This window comes from Asterias amurensis, chromosome 14, assembly GCF_032118995.1.
Source record: "Asterias amurensis chromosome 14, ASM3211899v1".
In the NCBI taxonomy this organism is placed as follows: domain Eukaryota; kingdom Metazoa; phylum Echinodermata; class Asteroidea; order Forcipulatida; family Asteriidae; genus Asterias; species Asterias amurensis.
The window spans coordinates 10,327,824-10,350,004 of NC_092661.1; the positions used below are offsets into that span (position 1 = coordinate 10,327,824).

Here is a 22,181-nt window from a genome sequence, read left to right on the forward strand (position 1 = left end):
AGAGGTACTTACTCACTCAAATATTAAAAAACTTCACGCCTGAAGCAAATTTTAGGCATCTGAAAGCACACAAATTTGAGCAACAAGGGTTTTTTGTTCACTGTTCTCCAGTTTAAATTTTCATTTATATGTTTTCTATAAATATTATGTTGGGATACACCAAGTGAGAATACTGGTCTTTGACAGTGACCTACAGATTCCATAGTGCCTTTAAAGACAAAGAGGAAGATCGGTACCCAAAACATTATTGTTTTCAGCCTAAAATGACAGTGAAATCTTATTTGTAGTACCAATCCCCCAAGAGGACTAATTACGTCTGCATGCAATTGCTTCCGAATTCCACGAAATAGCATTTCATGCCCCCACGAATCACCATCTGTTAAAATCGAAACAATCCCTGCATGATAAACATGAACCCTGATAAAAACCAAAACCAAGAAACGTTGTTTTCACCAAAACATGACGACAAGAACTTTGATGAATTTTCATGTTGTGTCTGTCGAAATGATTGACCCAATTCACCTGACGTCATCATCACAACAACTCTGGTCGCGCCATTTTGAAAATTTAATGTATGATGTATGCGTGTTGGAGATGCGCAAAGGAATTTCGGATGCTCCATTAAAGGAACACGTTGCCTTGGATCGGTCGACTTGGTCTTTGAAAAAGCGTTTGTAACCGTTTGTTATCAAAATCATATGGGTAGAAAGATGTTGTAAAAGTAGAATACAATGATCCACACAAACATGCCTCAAAATTGCACGGTTTTCCTTTTACATCGTCGGATAACACGGTCCGCCATTTATGGGAGTCAAATTTTTGACCCCCATAAATGGCCGACCGTGTTAGTTCGCAAAGTAAAAGGAAAACCACGCAATTTCGCGGCAAATTTGTGTGGATCATAGTATTCTACTTTTAAAACATCTTTCTGACCATATATATTTTATAACAAACGGTTACAAATGCTTTTTATAGACCAACTCGTCCGATCCAAGGCAACGTGTTCCTTTAACAGAAGGCCAGTCCTTCTCTGGATTTCACCACCATTCATAAGTTATTCATTTCTATGGTACTTAATTTTATGATTGTATTTACTGTATTGGCCATTTTGTATTAATTTTCTGTGTGAATGATTATCTGAGTGGAAATTAAATAACAAAAACAACAAACAGTCACGCGTAATAGCTGTGCGACAATTTGCAATTAGAAAACAGAAGCAATGGTTCCTTTCCAATCCCCCCACCTAAAAAAATAAAATAAAACAATAAAATATACCAAAAAAACAAGCAACCCAACACTTAAATAAAATAAACAAAATGTATGCGCACAAACAGGGTACCAGACTAGAAAACCAGGTAGTGTACACAAAGATATCCCTTATGATGGTATGCAAATATCAAAGGTTTACGAACAGACGGCTCGCTTATTGGTAACCATTGTACATGCACCAACATATACACTAACACAAATATATTGTTCAGCCATTTTGAATAAATTATGTTGTGTCACCTAGGTGTGAAAAAAAAAAACCTTCCGTACATCACACTCTCCTGTCTGGCATTGTTTTCTTCGTCTTCTTATACGGATAAATGACAGATGAGGCTATAGATATATATCACGGTGTGGTCATCTTCATTTTACTCCACTCCAACTCATTGTAACCAAACTGAGGCTGGACGAAATAATAGTCAGTGCCATGTTGGCGCAATGGATGTTATAGCATTCACTACGGTTATTGGAAATAGGGAACATGACCAAGATGGTGACAGCGTGATAAAGGTCAACGTCAGCGTTGTCTTAGTTTGACAGGACACCATAGTCTACTTCAGTAGATGGATCGAGACACCCGAGGGGCCTGTTTCCATTATACATCCCCTTCCCCCTCGATTGATTGAGATTGATAATTCTAATTCTAAACCAAGTCCACATTTCCCTTTTCTTCTCTTGTTGTCATGAAAGCTGCCCTGGAAATGTCGAGTTACCGTAAACTCAATAATTGATCTTGCTCTAACCATAGAGAAAGGATGCTCTAACATACAGTCGGAAATTGAAGTCATTATATCTAAAGTTTCCCATGTGGATTTGTGTGCCTTGCAGCAAAGGTTAAAAGAGAAATTCCCCGGTGTGGCACAGACAACGCATACATTATTAACATAGTCGCTCTAATCACCATGACATGTGTACATGTCATAGGTTGTCCGTCAAAATATACTCTGAATGAAAGACCTTTACATGTAATTTTTTTAATTTAGTGTAAGTCCTTGGCATATAATATACAACAAAAGGTAAAGTAATTATGCAAATAATAACGACGACACGGGCCCTGTTTCTCCATAGGGTAATTAATTTATTTGTGCCGGTAGTTAATAATAGTCGAGCACTGGACTTACAAATTACTCGATTACGAAACTGTTGACTTCCGACATACGATTATTTGTATTGCTGTGATGCAACGTCAGTTTCGATGACCTTAAAGTATCGTCTAGCAAAGAGAAATAATGAAGCATCGAGGACCCCGCCACCCCACCCTATACCCCGACCCCTCCCAGCATTCAATCTGTTTTACACAATTGCATGCATTTTGTAATAGCTCAATTTGATAGTTGCACTCCAAATGTTGGTGCAGCAGGTGTAGGACCTGTGCAGTGACGTCACCATACCGCCATCTTGTATGAAAAACGAACACAAATCCTTCGTTTAACATCCGTAGAGGGCGCTATAGTCCGATTATATCAAAATGAATCGTACTTTTAATTGATTTTTCTTTTATTTGTTTTTTCGATCAACAGGTGGAATATTTCATTCTCAGATGAGCAACGCCGAGAGGGCTTTCAGGTTCGCCATCGACAGGCTAAACTCACCGCCGTACTCCAACGGCAGTCGCCTCGTACCGGATACTCGATACGTGGCGCGAAACGACAGTTTCGAAGCTACAAAAACAGGTAAGTGACGTAGACCTTGACTTCATCAAAGAAGCATAGATAAGTGTCCAGCCACAACAATGTGTACACATTTGTTTGGAAAATTGTATGAACAACTCTTTGGAAACCACTGCTATTATAATATCAATTAATAATCGCTTTGTCAAAGACAAATAAAAAGAGTTGCGCAATTATCCGCAAAGAGTTGCCCAATACTTATCTCTTGCTCGTTTGGTGTCTTTGTGACCAAAAGTGCATCAATGGTTGTGGCTGTGCACCTACACATATTTAGGAATCAATCTGATGACATCGATAGTTTAAGACGCTACAAGGATTCAACTCTTAATTTGTAACGATCGTAAAAAAAAAAGAAATATTAATCAAACTTACAAAATTAATACACTCTGATTGACGCCAAATTGTTTAGTGATTGCAAAGTTGCTCAGTGACGTCACCTAAATGGCTGACGGGTTAGATAGCTTTAAAGTCACCTGGAAATAGAATTTTTTTTCCTTTCAAACATAAGAGTATATGCTTACAAAAAATAAAACAATATTCTTAGTAAGTGTTTGTCACGATTTATATGTTTAAAAAATATATAAAGTTGTTTGGGGGGCTGACTCCGCCTACCCCTTTTGTGACGTCAATCAAAGTAGACTTTGCCTGCAATGCGTATAGTAAACACACGTGCAAAGTACATGTACGTCCAAGTCGTGAGTTGGTACATTTCAAAAAGTGTTTTTCTGCATTCAGCAGCAATACACCTGGTCGGCATTTTTTTGAAACGTACAAACTCACGACTTGGTCCGTACATGTACTTTGCAATTGTGTTTACTCTACGCATTACAGGCAAAGTCTGCCTTGATTGACGTCACGAACAGCGCCCTCTCGGGTCGGGGTCTACTCTTAAATTTGTAAATAACATAAGAACTGATTTTTTAAAACCTTAGTTAACTGTTTATTCACATTCCACTTATCAAAACACATATATTAGTAACAAAAGCTTTATTTTGAAAAAATACCACTTCCAGGTGACTTTAACTGCAGCGATTGTGATAAATAAGCGCAGAAAACCCAACGTGTAATATATTTCCAAATACTGCATCAATGAAACTGACCAAGAATGCTGATCCGTGACGTCACGCACTGTGAGGCTAGTTTGGATTGCTTGAATTGCTTGTCGATTCAGACAGTTAGTCAAGCAGCTTAGTTCGGCCATTGACCAGCACATCGTCCTCTCGTGGCCTTTAAGTATTGCGAGGATGTTCTGACCTGATAAGTCCTGGCTATTCAGGCACATACCTATTTCCAATCTACTTTAACCAAGCCTGAGCAGAAAGTTTGAGTTAATTTGCCAAACGTGAGTCCCTAGTTTTCATTTGTTTGCCACATCAGTTTTCGGCAATATCAATGCTAGCCAGCTTTATGGTGCTTTACAGGTGTCATGTCTAATATGCCCCTATGTTGCTAGTTACCTATTGATGTCAGACACACGCGCCCATCTGTGACCAATGACATAGGACATCATGAGAATCAACCACTGCTTGCTACACCCTGGTTTTATTTATTAGACTATACAACTGACTAAATAACTAGTTCTATATAATCCATAGGGATTGACCTGCAATTGGAATCGGGTCATTTGCTTCAAATCCGCAGGCTGGTTTCTGCATTAGCTTTGAATTTATGTACTCGAGGAATCTGTAACAAAAAGTCAGCCGTGCGTAGCCTGGTAATAGAGTGTTGGTTTTGCCGTCACTGTTAAACATATTAGCGTCACAGTGTAAAGCCACTGGACAGTATTTGTAATTACTCAAAATAATTGTTAGCACAAAACCTTACTTGGTAATCTGAAATCACACAACTTCGTGTGTCAATGGTGTTCTAGTCTTTCATTATATCGCAATTGGCCGACCGTGTTAGTCGATGAGGTAAATTCAACCAATTCAAGGCAACGTGTTCCTTTAAAACTCTGATACAATTAAACTTTATCTTGAAAGGGCACATTTTCAATAAAATTGAAATATCACTTGTAGAGTAAATCTCGCAACACCCCCGATAGATTTAATCAAGATCTGTAGAGTTTTGATTGACGTGTTAACAACTCGGTGTTTTTTTGTGCCGTGTAGAGTGCCAGTTGTGCCGAGTTGTTTTCGCGCTCAATTCCTCAAACACAGCAACGTGCCCCCGGTCCAAACGATCGCATTATACCCAACATGAAACTATGTGTGTTTTCCTGATGTGCATTTAGTCCAGATCTTTCCATTTAACTCATCTTTTGCTTATAGATAGCTAAATCGAATGTGGAAATGTAGGCACGAAGATGTGTATACTCGCTACTATGGTGCGACGAGTGGGATGGTGGGGGAATTTAGACAGTTGCAACGGTCGATATTGTAGCTGGACCTGTTCAGCCAGTCAGTTGGGCACTGGGTCACGTACACGTTTTGAAACGTGCTAATCCAGAGCACCACCCCTTCTGTTCAAGACTTAGACCACATCAAATGGACTTTAATTACATGAGTCGCACACAGACCGCCTAAATCATTATTTACAATTGTTACAAGTGGACTGATTTAAACGGATTATTGATTTTGAGATAGGAAATCAATGGTGTTTTAGGGTAGAGGTGTGTGCCGACAAAAACAATGTTAGTGCTTATATTGTTAGGCATGTCATGGCAGCCATTTTGTTTTGACAACATAAGCAATCAAGACGGAAGCGTCGTATATACCAAGTCACTAAAGCAAACCATCCAAATAATTTACTTTTTTAAGTTAACAATGTACCTTTAAAAGTAAACTGTATTAAGTTATACTGTTTAGCTCATCCCCTGCCCCACCCAGGCTCCCCCATGTGCCCAAACCTTTGCCAAGACCAGCTCATATCCCTGTTCACCATCCCCTGCCCCAGCCTGCCTTCATGCACCATATACCATATCCCCTAGCCAACCCTGCCTAAACCCTTTGCCCCATCCCTTGCTCGACCATGTGTGCCCTATTCTCTACCCTACCCCTGCTCCATACCCGTGGCCCATTACCTGCCCCAGTCTGCCTAAACCCTGTGCCTCATCCATGCCCCACCCACCCTCCAGCTACGTCACTGCTGAACAGTCAAATAGGAAAAACATTGAGAAGTTTTACTCGACATATCATACTGCCGAGAGGAGAGTGTTTTGTACCCGTGGCCCCAGTTTGCCTCCCTTAATCATGCAGGTCAACCGTTCATACAGGTCAAGTAAATTGGTTTCACGAGGCTGAAGTGGCAATAGCTCCAATAATCAAGACAAATGTCACATCTCCCATTAATCTGTCAAGCTTTGATGATTTCTTGTACATACGACTATAAAAACACCAGATCCCCATCACAGCCGATGCCAATCTCTGTCTAGAGTCATCTTTCTCTTCATTCAAGGCGAACTTTAATGGGTCATTTCTCTATGGTAAGAAGTACATTGAGAACGCTATCGTTTCCGGCAGTCAATCTTAAGATCTTAAAGATCATTCAGAATCACTGGTGATGGATTGGAAGTCTTTTTACCAAGGCACCAGTTTCATATTTTAACTGGCTACGAACCGAACATGTCCTGCTTAGCTGCATTCCATTGCCAGGCAAGTGTCGTTATGCATACTTATTTCCACTGGGTCCAATGTAGCAAAGTACTTTTTTTTAGCAAACATTTTATGTTAATTAACAGATATGTAAAATTCGGATCCCTTGTTGAGCCCGGCACGTTCCCCTCCCAAAGTTGCTGTTTTTTTTTTACTGTTCATTTATTTATTCGTACCTTGAACTTCCATTGGCAACTTTCATTTGAAATCAATGAAGTTCGGCAGAGGCTTTGTGTGGTTTGTGTATATCGGATTTATTCAATATTGGGTCTAATGGTATTATGGTGTGGTTTTTTTTTTTGGGGGGGGGAGGGAATATAAGGAAATAATATTGTAGACATTTCCCCTTAAAACTGAGTTCAAATTGTTCAAAGTGCGGCTGTTCTTATTTCAATGTTGATACGTCATGGTACTTTACGCTATATCAATCATAGAATGTGTGTAATTGCACTGTCTAAACCTTTCGTCTGGTGATTGCAAAATCCCCCACTCAGGAAATACGATACAGGTACAGAACACGGTTACACTTAGAAAAAAAATATTCGTCTCTCGAGAGGCATCGCTCTTACCTTGCGCCTGACTGAGTGACCACTGGCCTTTTAAAACTGAAATCACAACTGATCACTCTACTGCTCTACTGTCGTAAAGATTTAAGTTATTAGACAACATTTCGGACGTATACTACGGAGCTCTTGAGGTGCCATCCGACATGTTAAGATCCTGACAAAATTATCTCCGGATGACGACATCATAAACGCAAATAAGTCGACAAACCGAGATAATTAGGTCTGGATGTCGACATCCTGAAAGTGGTATGTCGTCTTCCTGTGATCATTAAACTCGCGATGTCGACAGCCTAAAAGTAGGATGTCGTCTTGTTGTGATAATTCATCTCGGGATGTTGACATCCTAAAAGTAGGATGTCGTCTTTCCGTGATAATTTATCTCGGGATGACGACATTCTTAAAGTACGAACATAGAATTCAAAGATACACAATTGCGGAAACACGTATTTCAAAGAAACTCTACGCGAAAACACGGAATGCAAGATATAACAACTCGGATAATATACGGAATTGGCAAAGATGTGACATCTCTGAAAGACGGGATTCCGAGTTCATCACAAAGTCCCCTGCAGCCAAACCTTTATGTCTTGATAAAGGTGCACCCAAAGTTAGATGAAACCAATCAAGACTGTTAAGCTTTTAATCTTTGAAATTTTACATGCCATGGAAGTAGATTGTATTAACTCATACAGATCTGTACAAATTTGGTTCACAACGTGATTTAAATTAACGAGTAATTAACAATCAATTAACAAGAAGCTAGTATCTTCATGAAAGCTGTACAAACGTAGTCTGTGTACAGCACGTCGTATGTAAATCATGTTGGTGTTTTTGAAAGCAGGAGAGGACACAGTTGTTGAAACTTCCTGTTGATGCTGACGTCATTAGGCATCATCTTCAATTTAATTTTATGCAACAAGCAAACTTATAAATTTTCTGATTTCATTTCAAAGGGTAACATAAATGGATGTTAGCAAACGGTTTCCAACAAAAACTACATGGTGTACGTGCACGATGTTCTTACCGGCCTCAAGCATTTACCTCTAGATAATAAATCAAGCATTCAGTTCAAAATGATAAAAGTTCGTTATCGCCACATTATTCAGCGATTTTGGGATGTCGACATTCCGAGATAAATTATCACAGGAAGACGACATTCTTCTTTTAGAATGTCGACTTCCCGAGAAAAATTATCACAGGAAGACGAAATTCTTCTTTTAGAATGTCGACTTCCCGAGATATATCATCACAGGAAGACGACATAATGCTTCTAGGATGTCGACTTCCCGACATAATTATCTCGGGATCTCAGTATGTCGAATGGCACCTCCAGAGCTCCGTAGTAACCGGAACTGCTGAGATTCATCAGAAAGCATCTACTCGGCCGGACCTGGTGATTTATATGTTGGGAGTCTCGTCGTGTCCGGCGGCAGCTGCGTGGGGGTGTCACCCCGAGTTAATCGCTGCATGTGCGGTGCGACTTCCTCATCAAGCGCCCGCCCCGACTTGTCAGCTTTGGAGTTGGGTTACATCGTAGACGCGTGCCAGATTTTGTTTTGTTTTTGTTTTTGTTTTAAACTCTTTTTCTTCTGTCTTTCAAAGAGGGAAATGTTTCGTAATTCTGGAAGTTGGGGATATAATCGCTGTGATCCAGTGATCTAGATTCCTCGATTTTTTTTATTTATTAAGTTAGTTTTTATTATGTATGTTTTTCCCCTTTTATTTCTGTGCAGCGGCTTTTTTATGGAAAACAAAACTATATGAAGAAATTCCAAATGCAATCAATGTGTCAATCAGAAAGTACTTTTTGGAAATTCAAAAATAATGATAATAACCCGTTTTTATATAGCGCTTTTCACACCCGAGGGCGTCCCAAAGCGCTTCACGTTATTACCCCATGGTAACTGGGCCTTAAATCACTCCTTAAACCATCTCAGCTCCCTGGTGGGGAGTATGCAGCCTGTGCAACATTAATATGCGCTACTCGGCTAAATCAATCTCAAGAACCATATCTGCCCTCACAGGTACCCATTTACCCCTGGGTGGAGAGAAGCAAATATAGTCAAGTGTCTTGCTCAGGGACACAAGCGTCACGACCGGGATTCGAACCCACACTCTGCTGAACAGAAGCATCAGAGCTTGAGTTCAGTGCTCTTATCCCCTCGGCCACGACACCCTAATTTATATCTTAGAAACACCGCAAGAGCGAACATAGGGTGCCAGACTGGTCTACCCATTGAGATGGCTGCAATTTGGACCCAAAATGGCGTCCAGCCCACGTGTGACCTAAGAGTGATGGTCCCTCTATGTCTCAACTCTCTCAAAGAAATCAGAACGAACAGAAAATATTTCTGATGAAGTCTGTTACCATCGATGTTTTGATTACTACGCTAGATTCAACAAACACTCGGTATTCTTAATGTCTCTATCAATGTATACAATACAAATACCATCTATGACGTCACATGACGTCATAGATCCTAAAGGTTAACGTTTTAACTGTCAAAATAAAATAACAAATCAATTATATCACCCCTAATCCAACTTTGTCCTGATGCCTCGCAAAACGAAAAACATCCACACACACAAAATCCATTACGATATGGCAAGTTGCCCATGAGATTAATTTCTATAGGCCATAAATTATTTTCATCTTCCACTTGATCCTTTCACTTCAAATCTTTATTAACGAATCTTCTTCAAGATAAACTGAAGGTAAATCATTAAAAGCAAAGGTTATTTGGCTTAAATCTGGCTCGCTGGTTTTAAAGTTCAAACCGGTACCCAATCCTCCAGAGGAATACACAGAATCACTTTCGGAACCTAAAATCCTCCCTTCTTAATTCCGATTGCTGCAACATTTTATGGCTTTTTAAATCTCCTTCATTCCTTTTGATCACCCATAATGCCAATTTCGCATTTTTGGACAATGTATTCAATATTCAGTCAAGTATTTAAAACAATCCTTTTCCTTATTGCTTTGTATTGTTTAAGTTTGTTACTTTTGGAATTTTCGATCGAAATTTTAAATTTAATTATTGTAATTTTAGACGCAACTCAATGTTCTGATTGTGATGTCTTTTTATAATAATAAACAAACCATTCATCTGTGATATATATAGAAATTTAAGGTCGATACGAATCAAGCTCATAATCCAAGACAAAACAGTATAGCCAGTGGACACTATTGGGCGGTACTCAAAATAATTATCAACATAAAACCTTACTTGGTAATGGGTAATGGGGAGCTGTTGACGGTATTAAACACTGTAACTGCTCCCTCTGAAGTAACGTAGGTTTCGAGAAAAGTATTTTTCCACGAATTTAACTTCGAGACCTCATAGTTAGATTTTGAGGTATCGAAATCAAGCATCTGAAAGCACACAACTTCGTGTGACAAGGGTGGTTTTTCTTTCATTATTATTTCGCAACTTTGACGACCGACTGAGCTCAAATTTCCACAGGTTTGTTATTTTATGCATGTTGAGATACACCAAGTGAGAAGACTGGTCTTTGACAACTACCAATAGTGTCCAGTGTCTTTAAAACGTGCTTCGGTGCTTTCTTTGAAACGTGAGTACCTCATATTGATGAAATTTTGACAAACACCTTGGATGGCATAGCCTTTTTAAACTAGTTAGTTCATTCTTAAAGGTAGGGTCATGAATTGGAAAACTCTCCATGCAAAAAAATATGACTAGGCCTATAAAAGCACAAAGTAGAGAGACGCCAAAATAATGAGAATTTTCCGCATTGGGGGTTGGTACCCGCTCCCACCTTGCTGAACGCGGATGGATTCAACGTATTCGTACTGAGACAATTTTTGCTGTTTTCTCAGCAAGTAGATGCGGCTGTAACTTTCACTTGTGACCTTTATCTTTCCTTATAAATTTGCCAATAAATCAGGATAACGTGGACATAAAAACTCTCTAGCCTACCATTTAAATGAAAATAAACATCCATCACCTGAAACGCCGTATGGCCTACGTCAGTGTAAGATATTTGTTTTTCATCTTCATGCATAATTGAAAACCATTCTCGTATAATAGCTTTCATTTTTATTATGATGTTCGTTTCAATCTATATATGATGTTTCGATGTTTGTGCATTTCTATACACCACTTTTGTTTTAATACCCGGAATTTAGCTGACTTCAAACAAACTTGTTTAATAAGCCATGAGGTCGGCTCATGGGGCTCCATGCATCACCTTAGCATCCAAGCTCCCTTTATTACAACAAACGAATGCCCCATTCCAACCATACAATTTCTGAGACAGAAATGGTCTGGCATTAATATCATATTGCTAAAACACTGCCTCATCTGTCACTGTTTCATCCACGTATAAACAGCTGTCATTTTTATTTTATGAATTTGAAAAGATAATAACGGGAAATGTTTATTCCAAATGTCAGAAGGACGCACGTGGTCATCTCTGTAAAAACTGACGACTGTTTGATGAGTGATGAGTGATGAGTGATATGCGCTCTTTTGCATACTGTTTTATGTTTGACTTTATTTTTCTTCACTCAAACATAAACACGATCAGGCCCGAAGAGATCAGTTCTCAATTTGGTTTAACATCACCATTAGAGAACAAATTGAAATGTGTTTAGGTTCAATTGGTAATTAAGCAAAACAATTTATGTTTGGAGAACTTGCCATTTAGAGAAATTATTCGACGAATTAGTGTGGAAACCTGCAGTGGTGAAACACCTCGGCTGTCTGTAAGAATGTCAGCTGAGAAAATGTCAACAATGTGCAAGTTGTTATTAGTCAGGTCTGCTGTTTATTTTCGTTCAAGGGGGGGGGGGGTCGCCAAACTGTAAGTATTAGGAATCTATGGGGCACACTGAGTCAGAAAACCATTTTCCAATCAAACTTAATGTAAATACGGCGGCCATCTTGGATTGTTCAAAACGACCGCCAACATTTTATATCTGTTTTTTAATATTATTGCTTCCAGGTGACAGAAAAATAATTATTTTAAAACGACTAAATCTACATTGTTATGGACAAGGAACATGTGATAATGGTGTCACGTATTGTTTACTCATGTTGCGTCTGCAAAGTTGGCCCGAGGGGAAAATTGCGTGTCGTGATTGATACAACAAAACATTTCACTATCATTGCATGCAGTTACCGCATGGTACAAAAGCTTGCAAACACTTTTATGAGATTGCACAATTTATGACTTTGTTTTTGTCACTGAACAAAACAAATTCATGTTTATTTTTGTGTTCGTCCTTTAGGCTATATGTTTTGTATGGTCGGATTATGTGTTTACTTTGGTATTAAAAGGATCGGCCTTGGATCGGGCGAGTTGGTCTATAAAAAGCATTTTGTAACCGTTTGTTATAAAATGCACATGGTTGGAAAGATGTTTTAAAAATAGAACACATTGATCCACACAAAAATGCCCCGGTATTGCTTGAATTTCCATTTGCTTTGTGAACTAACACGGTCGGCCATTTATGGGAGTCAAAAATTTGACTCCCATAAGTGTAAAAGGAAAACCACGCAATTTCGAGGCATATTTGTGTGGATCATTGTGTTCTACTATTGAAACATCTTTCCAACCATATGCATTTTACAGCAAACGGTTACATACGCTTTTCAAAGACCAACTCGACCGATCCAAGGCAACGTGTCCCTTTAAACTTATAGTAAAGCTCTCTGAATTTTAAGATTTCACGAACTGACATTAAATAAAATAGCAGTTTTCTGGAACGGTTGTTTTATTTTCCACGAATTTAGTTTACTGTTTTAACAGCGGACGGACGAACCGCCAATAACAGAAACAGCAAACGAAAAAGAAAATACATATAATGTATGAGGGAGAGGAGGTAGGTTGCAGAATTTTTGTTCTTGAAAATGACTTCATTTCAGAGGAGATATGTCAAAGAAAAATGTATGAACTTCACAAATCAGCAAGCTTTCAGATTATAATTATCACGTATACAACCTTTAAAGACGAATGCAAGACTTTATCGTGACAGCATTTCTATTTCCAACCGTCCCTTCTTTTACGTCTCTCGTTTCAAAACCAACACGCCACGTTAAGAACATTCACGGGATGCTTTCCCACATCTTTTTATACTCCCGCATCATCAGTTCTTCATTTCCACCTCAAGACATCGCGAGCAAACTTACATGATACCACTTTAAGTGCTGACACTTAAGAGAGAATTGTGAAGGAATTTGAGAGAATTCTGGTATTCGGGTCAGAGTAAACAGATCTGCCATTAGGGGATTGTGTCTATGGGCGTTATAATAAAGTTGCAAGCCCAGATGAGGTCGTGGGGATAAAAATAAAATAGAGATTATAATGATGGTATATATGTATCTTTATTTATTTATAGGATTTTGGATAAAAATAAAATAGAGATTATAATGATGGTATATATGTATCTTTATTTATTTATAGGATTTTGATACCTTTTGTAGATCAAGTTTTTGGTCATGTCATGAATCCCTACTCACTGTGAACAAAGAGTCGTAATAATTAAATAACACAATGTAGAAGTTTAAGCTTCGGTAGTCGTCAAGTTTTTGAGGGAAACAGTGAAAATCCCAGAGCAATTGTTTCGGGAGAGTCGCGCTGAAATGTGCTTCGTGGATAAAGAACGCTAATTTTGGTTTTACCAAAAGACACTGCTCTAGAATCGCAAAGGTCTTAAGTTCGAATCCCACCCAAGTTATATGCCTGTGATGGTTTCACATGAGCTCGGGAAAGTACTGAGTATAAAACAGTGTTTCACACATCGGTGTATATGGGTAATAAAACAAAATGAAAATGCTGAAGTTTTTGAAGTTGTGTAAACTGTGTAAGTTTAAGGTAAATCTGTGGACATGGTGTATTTTGTGTGCTACAAAAGGTAAACCAACACTTAAAGCTGTATCACTAACAACAGTCAGCTTTCTCCTGCAGACGACGAGAGTATTCTGTTCGAAACAAATACTTGATACATATGTATCTGTTGAGAGTGGACAAAATAGTGTGGACAAAATAGTATAAAACGCAGTTATGATCACAGTTAATAGTATAGTGGCCAACTTTACAAAATCGAAAGCGTAAAAAGATTTCGTTCAAAATTTGCAACGAGGTTTTTTAAAAATTTGCGTCGGCACGGGCATAACATTACTAAATTACTTCCCACTTGATAGTTTATGTTCAGTAGTCGTACAAATCGCACTCCACGATCGGCCACAGAGGTAATAGTAAGGACACAGAAGTTCAACTTGTTACAAATTGAGTGTGACACATAATTATGTACCCCCCCCCCCCCCAAAGAAAAAAAAAAGGATTGAGGCCGACTACACCAACTGCATAGTGAAGAGTTACAAATTGTGTTATCAAAAAATAAAAAGGTCATTCAAGCTTGGCACATTACTGAGTTAGTAGTTACTGTTTGATCAGTTTTCAATTGAAAAGGTTCTTTGAAAAATTTGGTAAATTCATTGTACAGTCTTCTCCTTGGGGGCTAAAAACTAAATAAAGGAACTTGCCTACGGCTTGGGGCCAAAGCTGAATAGGGAACTGGCCCTAAGCAGACCGTGTGACACTACGTGGTCGCAAAACGACGTGACTCTGTCGCTAAAAAACTCTCTCGCGCTACCTTTTTGTGTTTTTACATCTATTTCTACCTCCATGGTTTTTATGACTTGGGGTATTCTTTCAAGGACAAAGTTTTTATATGATTATGATCACATTGTTTAAATTTTTATGAGTCTGCCCGGATATGTGCAGCCATGGCTACCAGTTGTAAACATTAGTTAGCTTATGCACTGCCGACCTCATAGGAGATGTTATTTACGTTACCATGGCACACTTTACACTAGTATCCACCCCCCCCCCCCCACCCCCACCCCCCCCCCCCCCTCCGCCTGCAAAATGTCGAGGTGTGATTGACTATTATCACTTGGTGTATCTCAACATATGCAGAAAATAACAAACCTGTTGAAATTTGAGCTCAATCGGTCGTCTATTGCGAGATATTAACGAAAGGAAAAAACCTTGTCGCACCATGGTCACACGAAGTTGTATGCTTCCAGATGTTTGATTTCGATACCTCAAATTCTTAATCTGAGGTCTCGACATCAAATTCGTGGAAAATTATTTCTTTCTCGAAATCTACGTCACTTCAGAGGGAGCTGTTCCTCACAATGATTTATACCATCAATCTCTGCCCAATGCTCGTATATCAATGAAGGTTTTATGGTAGTAATTATTTTGAGTAATTGCCAATAGCGTCCACTGCCTTTTAATCTTCTCAGAAGAAAGTGCGAATGAAGAGGGCCCGAGAGTACTATGATAAAAACCGTAGTTGAGGGGACGGTCCCCATGGGGGCTGAGCGGCCCTTAGACCCCGGTGTAATCGGGCGTGAGGGGGGACAGTGCTTGGGGGTAAGGGAGAGAATGGACTGTGGCCGCACACCCTTCCAGATATAAAGAAATACTGAAGGGGCTGATCGATCCTATATTCGCAACTGCCAATAACACCAATACATAGATATCCCATAGAGTATAGGAACCTGTCCACGTCACTTCGTATACGGTTTGTTGCTGGTGTCCCAAGCAATCTTGTCTGTCGGAGGAGATTCGGTCCCCCACATGGAAACGTTTTTTTCTGTTTCTTTCATTTTCATTTCTATGGACTTGGGGGGGGGGGGGGGGAGAGGGCGCTTTCAGAAGAATTGTGTACACAATTTGCCATAATCGAATCTCCGGGGGCGGGGCATAATCTCCTGCCGGCAAAACCGGACTGAGCTAAATATACAGCACTAATTTGGCAGCAGATGTTGGGGAACTAATTATTGTTAATGAGCACAAACTTGTCACATGGTAACAAAACAAACTGTGTCTGATATACGCTGTATATACGAACATGTGCCCAGTTTCATAACGCTGCTTTGTAAAAGACCAGTCTTCTCACTTGATGTATCTGAACATATATGCACAAAATAACAAACCTGTGAAAATTTGAGCGCAATCGGTCATCGAAGTTGCGAGATATTAATGAAAGAAAGTTGTGTGCTTTCGGGTGCTTGATTTCGAGACCTCAAATTCTAATCCGAGGTCTCGAAATCAAATTCGTGGAAAATTATTTCTTTCTCGAAAGCCATCTTTCATCACAATGTTTTATACTATCAACCTCTCCCCATTACTCGTTACCAAGTAAGGTGTTATGCTAATAATTATTTTGAGTAATTACCACTAGTGTCCGCTGCCTTTAAGCAGAAAATAATGCTTAAACATAAGAAGGAAACCCGCACAAATTGCACATGGTACATAGTAGTTTGCCGCATGGTAACCTTTTTTTTAGTAGACAAAGCTTTCCAGGTCCAAGTGGCCTATAGTTTCAGGCTCAGGCGGTCATGGAAAGTTGATATAACATGAGACTTTAACTTGGATTCGGCGTCAGTTTGACTACATTTCTGTTTAAAGAGAGAAAGAAAGATTCCGGGTCATAGTGACCCAATAATGGCCATGCCCCGGTGGGACCCCGTACCCGGGTCAATTCTTCTTCGGAGTGTATGCCTACACTGCTCGAAACGTCGAGGTACCTGAAAACTGCTCGTTTCAGAGACAATACTCTTCATTTTCAGATTGTCCTGAACCTGCCCAGTTGTTGTCACTGGAATATGAAATGACGTACATTTGGGTTCCGAATAAGGGCACCATCATTCACCTATCTGTTGGTTTATTCATCACTCATTGATCAATAGTCACGCCATAGCAAGCAACAAAGGGCCTTAAACCGACGGTTACTTTTAAAAATCCAAACAAAAAAATCTAATAATCGATTTCAGAGTCCGTCAAGTGGTCTTGCCGTCCTTTCCACCCAATCCCAAACACTTATTCTGGGATAGAGCCACTCGATCTAATAGCATTAAAGTTAAGCCAAAGAGGCGCTTGGAGTGAGATACCATTTGAAACCCTTTGTGGCGGTAATAAAGTATCGATAAAGCCAACGTTTTTAAACGAATCATAGGATTAGGGAATTGTTTATCCAGTGGAGAGGGTTGTTTTGGGACTTAAAGGACACGATGCTGAGAGGTCCCTTGGGGGCCTTTTGGAAAGTCATCAAGGTCTGTTTCGTATAATACATTGGTTGGGACCCCCCCCCCCCCAGTTTGACAGTTTTCCCCTCCCATAGAGGGCAGCGTCGTCAATACAGCAAATTTACCTCCATGGATACACTCCATGGTCAGTGTTTTTTTAATCAACCTTTTTTGGATCTAGTAATTGAATCGAATTGAATTGGGGTACCACAAACTGGATTTACTCTGATACCTCACCATGCAATGCCCGTGAAAACAGAATTCTTATAATATTTGCCTAGCAAATATTTGAGTTTATCAAACTGGACCTCCATATTTTGTACAGAATGGTTCTGATCGGTTTTGTTTCAAATTGGTTACTTACGGGATCCTATCAGATAACCATTTATTTTGTCAGTGAATTGATACATTAATAAGCATTATTTTTCTAATCTATCTAGTTTCTAATCATTCGTTTTAGGTGCTGGTTATAGGGTGTTTGTTTGTTTGTTGGTGTATTTGTTTTGTTTGTTGTTGTATTTGTATGATGTTTGTTTGTTTGTTAGAGAATTCACATGGGTGTTTGTGGTGGTTATTGTTTGTCTGTTTGTTGGGGTTTTTGTTTGTTGGAGGCTGTTTGTTGGAGTGTTTGTTTATTGGAGGCTGTTTGTTGGGGTGATTGTTTGTCTGTTTGTTGAGGGCTGTTTGTTGGGGTGTTTGTTTGTTTGTTTGTTTGTTTGTTTGTTTGTTTGTATTTGATAAGATGTATGATTGTTTGTTTTCACTTTTTATACTGAAACAGTCTAATCCCAGTCCAATCCCAATAGTTCACGACTCGAGGGTGAGTCGCCCTCTAAAACAGAGCTAATGACGTCACAGAAGCGCCTTCTATCGACCTATTACGCTCAGTGTGACGGTTATTTTTTTGAAGTAATTGTGCCCGAGGCCGGCGCGTTTACGGCTTTAACAATCGATATCTATTAGTTATATTCGGTTGCAGTTTAACTTAAATTGTTGCTATCGTCCAGCAATAACAGGTTTAATAACAGGTGTTCTTGTTGCGCAGCCGCAGTTGACTTGTTCTTGAAGGATGGAGCATGGTATGACGTCATTGGAATGGTGGTCCTTGATCTTGACCTGTATATTGACATTTCCTCAAAAACGTGACCAACTCATCCGATGATATTAAAAAAGGCCCAAACCTTCAACAAACCGATTGTCTTTCATTGCGAAAATTGCTGTGGAAAGAAAGTAGCGTGGGGGCGGTCCATTACAAACAGGAGAATTAGGACTATCGCATGTATCCATTGTGCAAGCGCTAATTACGCCAAACGCGCGCTTACCGAGATAAGGTCTCATGTTGAACACTCTTACAACTTCCGGGAAAAAATTACCCAGTTCCGGGCAAATTTTGGGTCAGTGTGGCCCCGAATCTCTGTCAATATGACCCAGTAATTTGGGGGGTTAAAAATTACCTCTTTCTCCAGAACACACGCTCTACTTCAAAGAGAGTAGTTTCTTACAATATTTTAACAATACGGCTCCTCGCGAAGTAAGTTTTACGGCCATTAAGTTGTCGAGTAACTACAAAAAAGTATACCCTGCCATTTTTACCATTAAAAGTACATGATTGGTCTTCTTCTTTTGCATTTGTTAATTGTGCAGTCACCAAATCCACCAAACTCCATACAGTAGAACCATTTTGGCTTCGGTGTATAGTAATTGACATTGACATTATTATTGACATTATTATATTAACAACGGGCAATATAAAACTGAAAGAAATACCGTCCGTTCCTCGCGAAAGAGAAAACATACAGCATAATTATCTTGAACACAAATAATCTGGGAAGGTTATATTCCACGGTTTGATAACTCCGTTTATTGTAACAGCTGCTTTCATCGCGCCTTGTGTGTGTGTGTGCCCGGGCCACCGCGCGGCTGGCCCCGGTGTGCTCCTAAGCATCACCGGGGATGTTTGGTTTATTTACTTCTATGAATTGCTCAGCGATATGTAACGGAATTTCCTGTCCAATTATTATCTGTATCGCTTATGTTTTTTTCTGGGGGTATGGCGAGGCTATAGTTTTAATGAAAACTGTTGTCCGTTAAATTAAAAGCATGGACGACCTTTACTGTAAGTTTAATGGTTTTGCGTTTGACCATCTTTGGTTTTTTTTTGCTGTGACAGTCGCTAATGCATCGCAGTGTATCTTCTTGTTCTTCTTCTAATTTGTTCTCCCACCCCCTTGACATTTGTCATTGCCTGACCAAAAGGCCGGATGTTATTTTATTGCAACACAAACTCCAGGGCAGTCGATTGGTGATAAACTATAAACAACTTTGAGCAAAATTGAAAATACAAAATAAGATGTTGCTATTGGAAAGACTTTGAACTATTGTTGACTGTATTTTTCTTGAATCTTTCAAAATCAACCGGACGATTTGATGATTTGGAGGATGTGAGCGTGTAGGCGTCATATATAACCCGTATTGGTTTATTAAACGGGTGGTTTGCGTCAGTTTGGTATCCCACTTGAACTCATAATGCTTGAGTTTGGAGGATGGAGGCAGAATGGATCCTTACAAATATTTATTTTGCATTATTTGAGAAGGAATGCCCCTTTAAGTATTTCAATAGGCGATATAAACTAAGTACTCCTTTACATAATAAAGTGTTATCCTGTTGCGATGTGTTTAATTAAAGTAGATGGTTTGAGTGATGCCACAGTGCTTCGTTTTATTTCCTAAGATGGTACATTAGCCTTGAGTGCAAACCCAGCTTATTTTATGGCGCCTATTTTTAAGCAGACTCTATTTCGCAACTGACGGTCTGTTACGAGCCAAAATTCCCTTCCGCTGATACAACAATTTTAAAAACTAGAATAACTTTGTGTTTGTGTTGTTCGTCAGCTGTGAAGTGAACTAATTGCGGACGCGCTCAGATGTTTTCCCTATTAAAAAATCTATTTTTAATATTTTGTATACAAGTATACACTTGTACACAACCAGGCATATCGTTCCCTGTATAGTGTACCAACACGTTCACGCGTAATGCAGGCCTTAATAATGCACTTTCGGATTGGTTTGTCGCTTAATATAAAAATTCTTGTTTAAAGACACTGGACACTATTGGTAATTGTCAAAGACCAGTCTTCTCACTTGGTGTATCTCAACATATGCATAAAATAACAAACCTGTGAAAATTTGAGCTTGATTAGTCGTCGGAGTAGCGAGATAACTATGAAAGAAGAAACACCCTTGTCACACGAAGTTGTGTGCTTTCAGATGCTTGATTTAGAGACCTCAAATTCTAAATCTGAGGTCTCGAAATCAAATTTATATAAATTTACTTCGTTCTCGAAAACTACTTCACTTCAGAGGCAGCCGTTTCTCACAAAATTTTATGATTTCAATTTCTCCCTATTACTTGGTACCAAGTGTTTAATGCTAATAATTCTTTTTGAGTAATTACCAATAGTGTCCACTGCCTTTAAGAGTCAAGCATTTTACCACTCCGAGTTTGAGTTCGAGTCCTCAGTGAAAGCCTTTAAAGTCGGACACATTTGGGTCGAGTTCGAGTTCTAGTCACGAGACATCCGGGTCGAGTCTGAGTCCATAGCCATGGGTCATTATAGGGTTAAGTTAGACTTGACTCAACTCCCAATCCCGTGAGAGACCTTTTTAGTGTCAGACCCATCGCCAACATCAGAAGACTCCCCAAGCCTGTGCCGCATTAGCTACATTTTGACGGCGGATATAATAAGGGAACTCTCGCACGAGAACGGGACTTGAATCAAATCTAGGGTGAGTCTTGAGTCAAAGTCACAAGTCATTTGGGTCGAGTCCGAGTTACTTTTTTGGTTCGAGTTCGAGTGCAAGTCACGTTACGGCCACACCTTAGTGTCGTTGGGTCCCCCCCCCCCCCCGCACATTTACATGTATATGTAATAAATGTTAATTCCATTCTTACAAATACAACCAGAAGTAAACAAACGAAGACGAGACTCTTACAATAATAAACCCAACCGATGCTTAGAAATTTGACCATATTATATACTTTAATACGGTACAATTATGGAAGGTTAGGAGACGTTGAGGGCAAACCAACTCTTATTGTCCTATCTGTGGTTCTAATCGTTTACCAAGACCCGACTTGCCTCTCCACGACCAAGATGAGAAAATGCGCAAACAAGACGCTTGACGTCATTCGCTGGTCCTATTTGTGGACATTCGGAAAGAAAACGATTGGAGACTATGGAGCAATAACGCAACCATGTACACCCCCCCCCCCCTCTGTCTCTCTCCCTGTGTCTCTTATTGTCAACGAGCAGTCCTGCCGGTGAGTAGGCTTAAATCACCAAGTGCTATATGACTTGGGTAATCCCGTAACGGATACCCACGTAATGATCCTGGCATGCAAACAAGGGGTACACCGTGGGTCAAGCTGATTGGGGGGGGGGGAGGGGGGGGGAGGGGGGGGGGGGGTAATGGGAGTACATAATGCCAACGGGAAAAAAAGACTCGTGAAACTTGGAACATTATTTCTGTATATAGAGGTCCGTTTCTGGAGTGCCAGCCATTTTGTGAGTGGACAACAGAATTCACCGTACCCGACGTATACGCATTCATTCATGTCCATTTGGGAGAAAGTTATAATAATGTAGGGCAAGTAGAAACTTTGGCCAGACATTCAGCTCATTATATAACCAGAACGAGGTTAAAAGGGAAGATATATTAGTCTGACCCAATTTCGGTACGTGTGATTGCGGTTGCAGACATAGGGGACACGACCATTAGATTACCCCTTAAATCCACCTGAGATCATTTTCATGCCAGACGCCACATCCACATTGCATAACTCGCCTAATTCAACGCAATGGCAAGCATGTATTTGCAGAACATGTGTTTAAACAATGTCGGCCACACCTGGCTGGAACATGTTTGGATGTGACATTGATAAAGACGTGTTGAAATGTAACTACATTCAGAACCATTTGGTCATAATTATTCCACATTCATGTTCGTGCATCATTAAAG

At 39.7% G+C, this 22,181-nt stretch overlaps 1 protein-coding gene across 1 annotated transcript in view; it reads left to right on the forward strand.

Annotated features, from left to right (window-relative positions):
* Positions 1–22,181, forward strand: part of LOC139947215 (glutamate receptor ionotropic, kainate 2-like) — a 92,074-nt gene that overhangs the window by 47,509 nt on the left and 22,384 nt on the right. Inside the window, 1 exon segment of the mRNA XM_071945087.1 lies at positions 2,790–2,942. Coding sequence (XP_071801188.1) covers positions 2,790–2,942 — 153 coding nt within the window.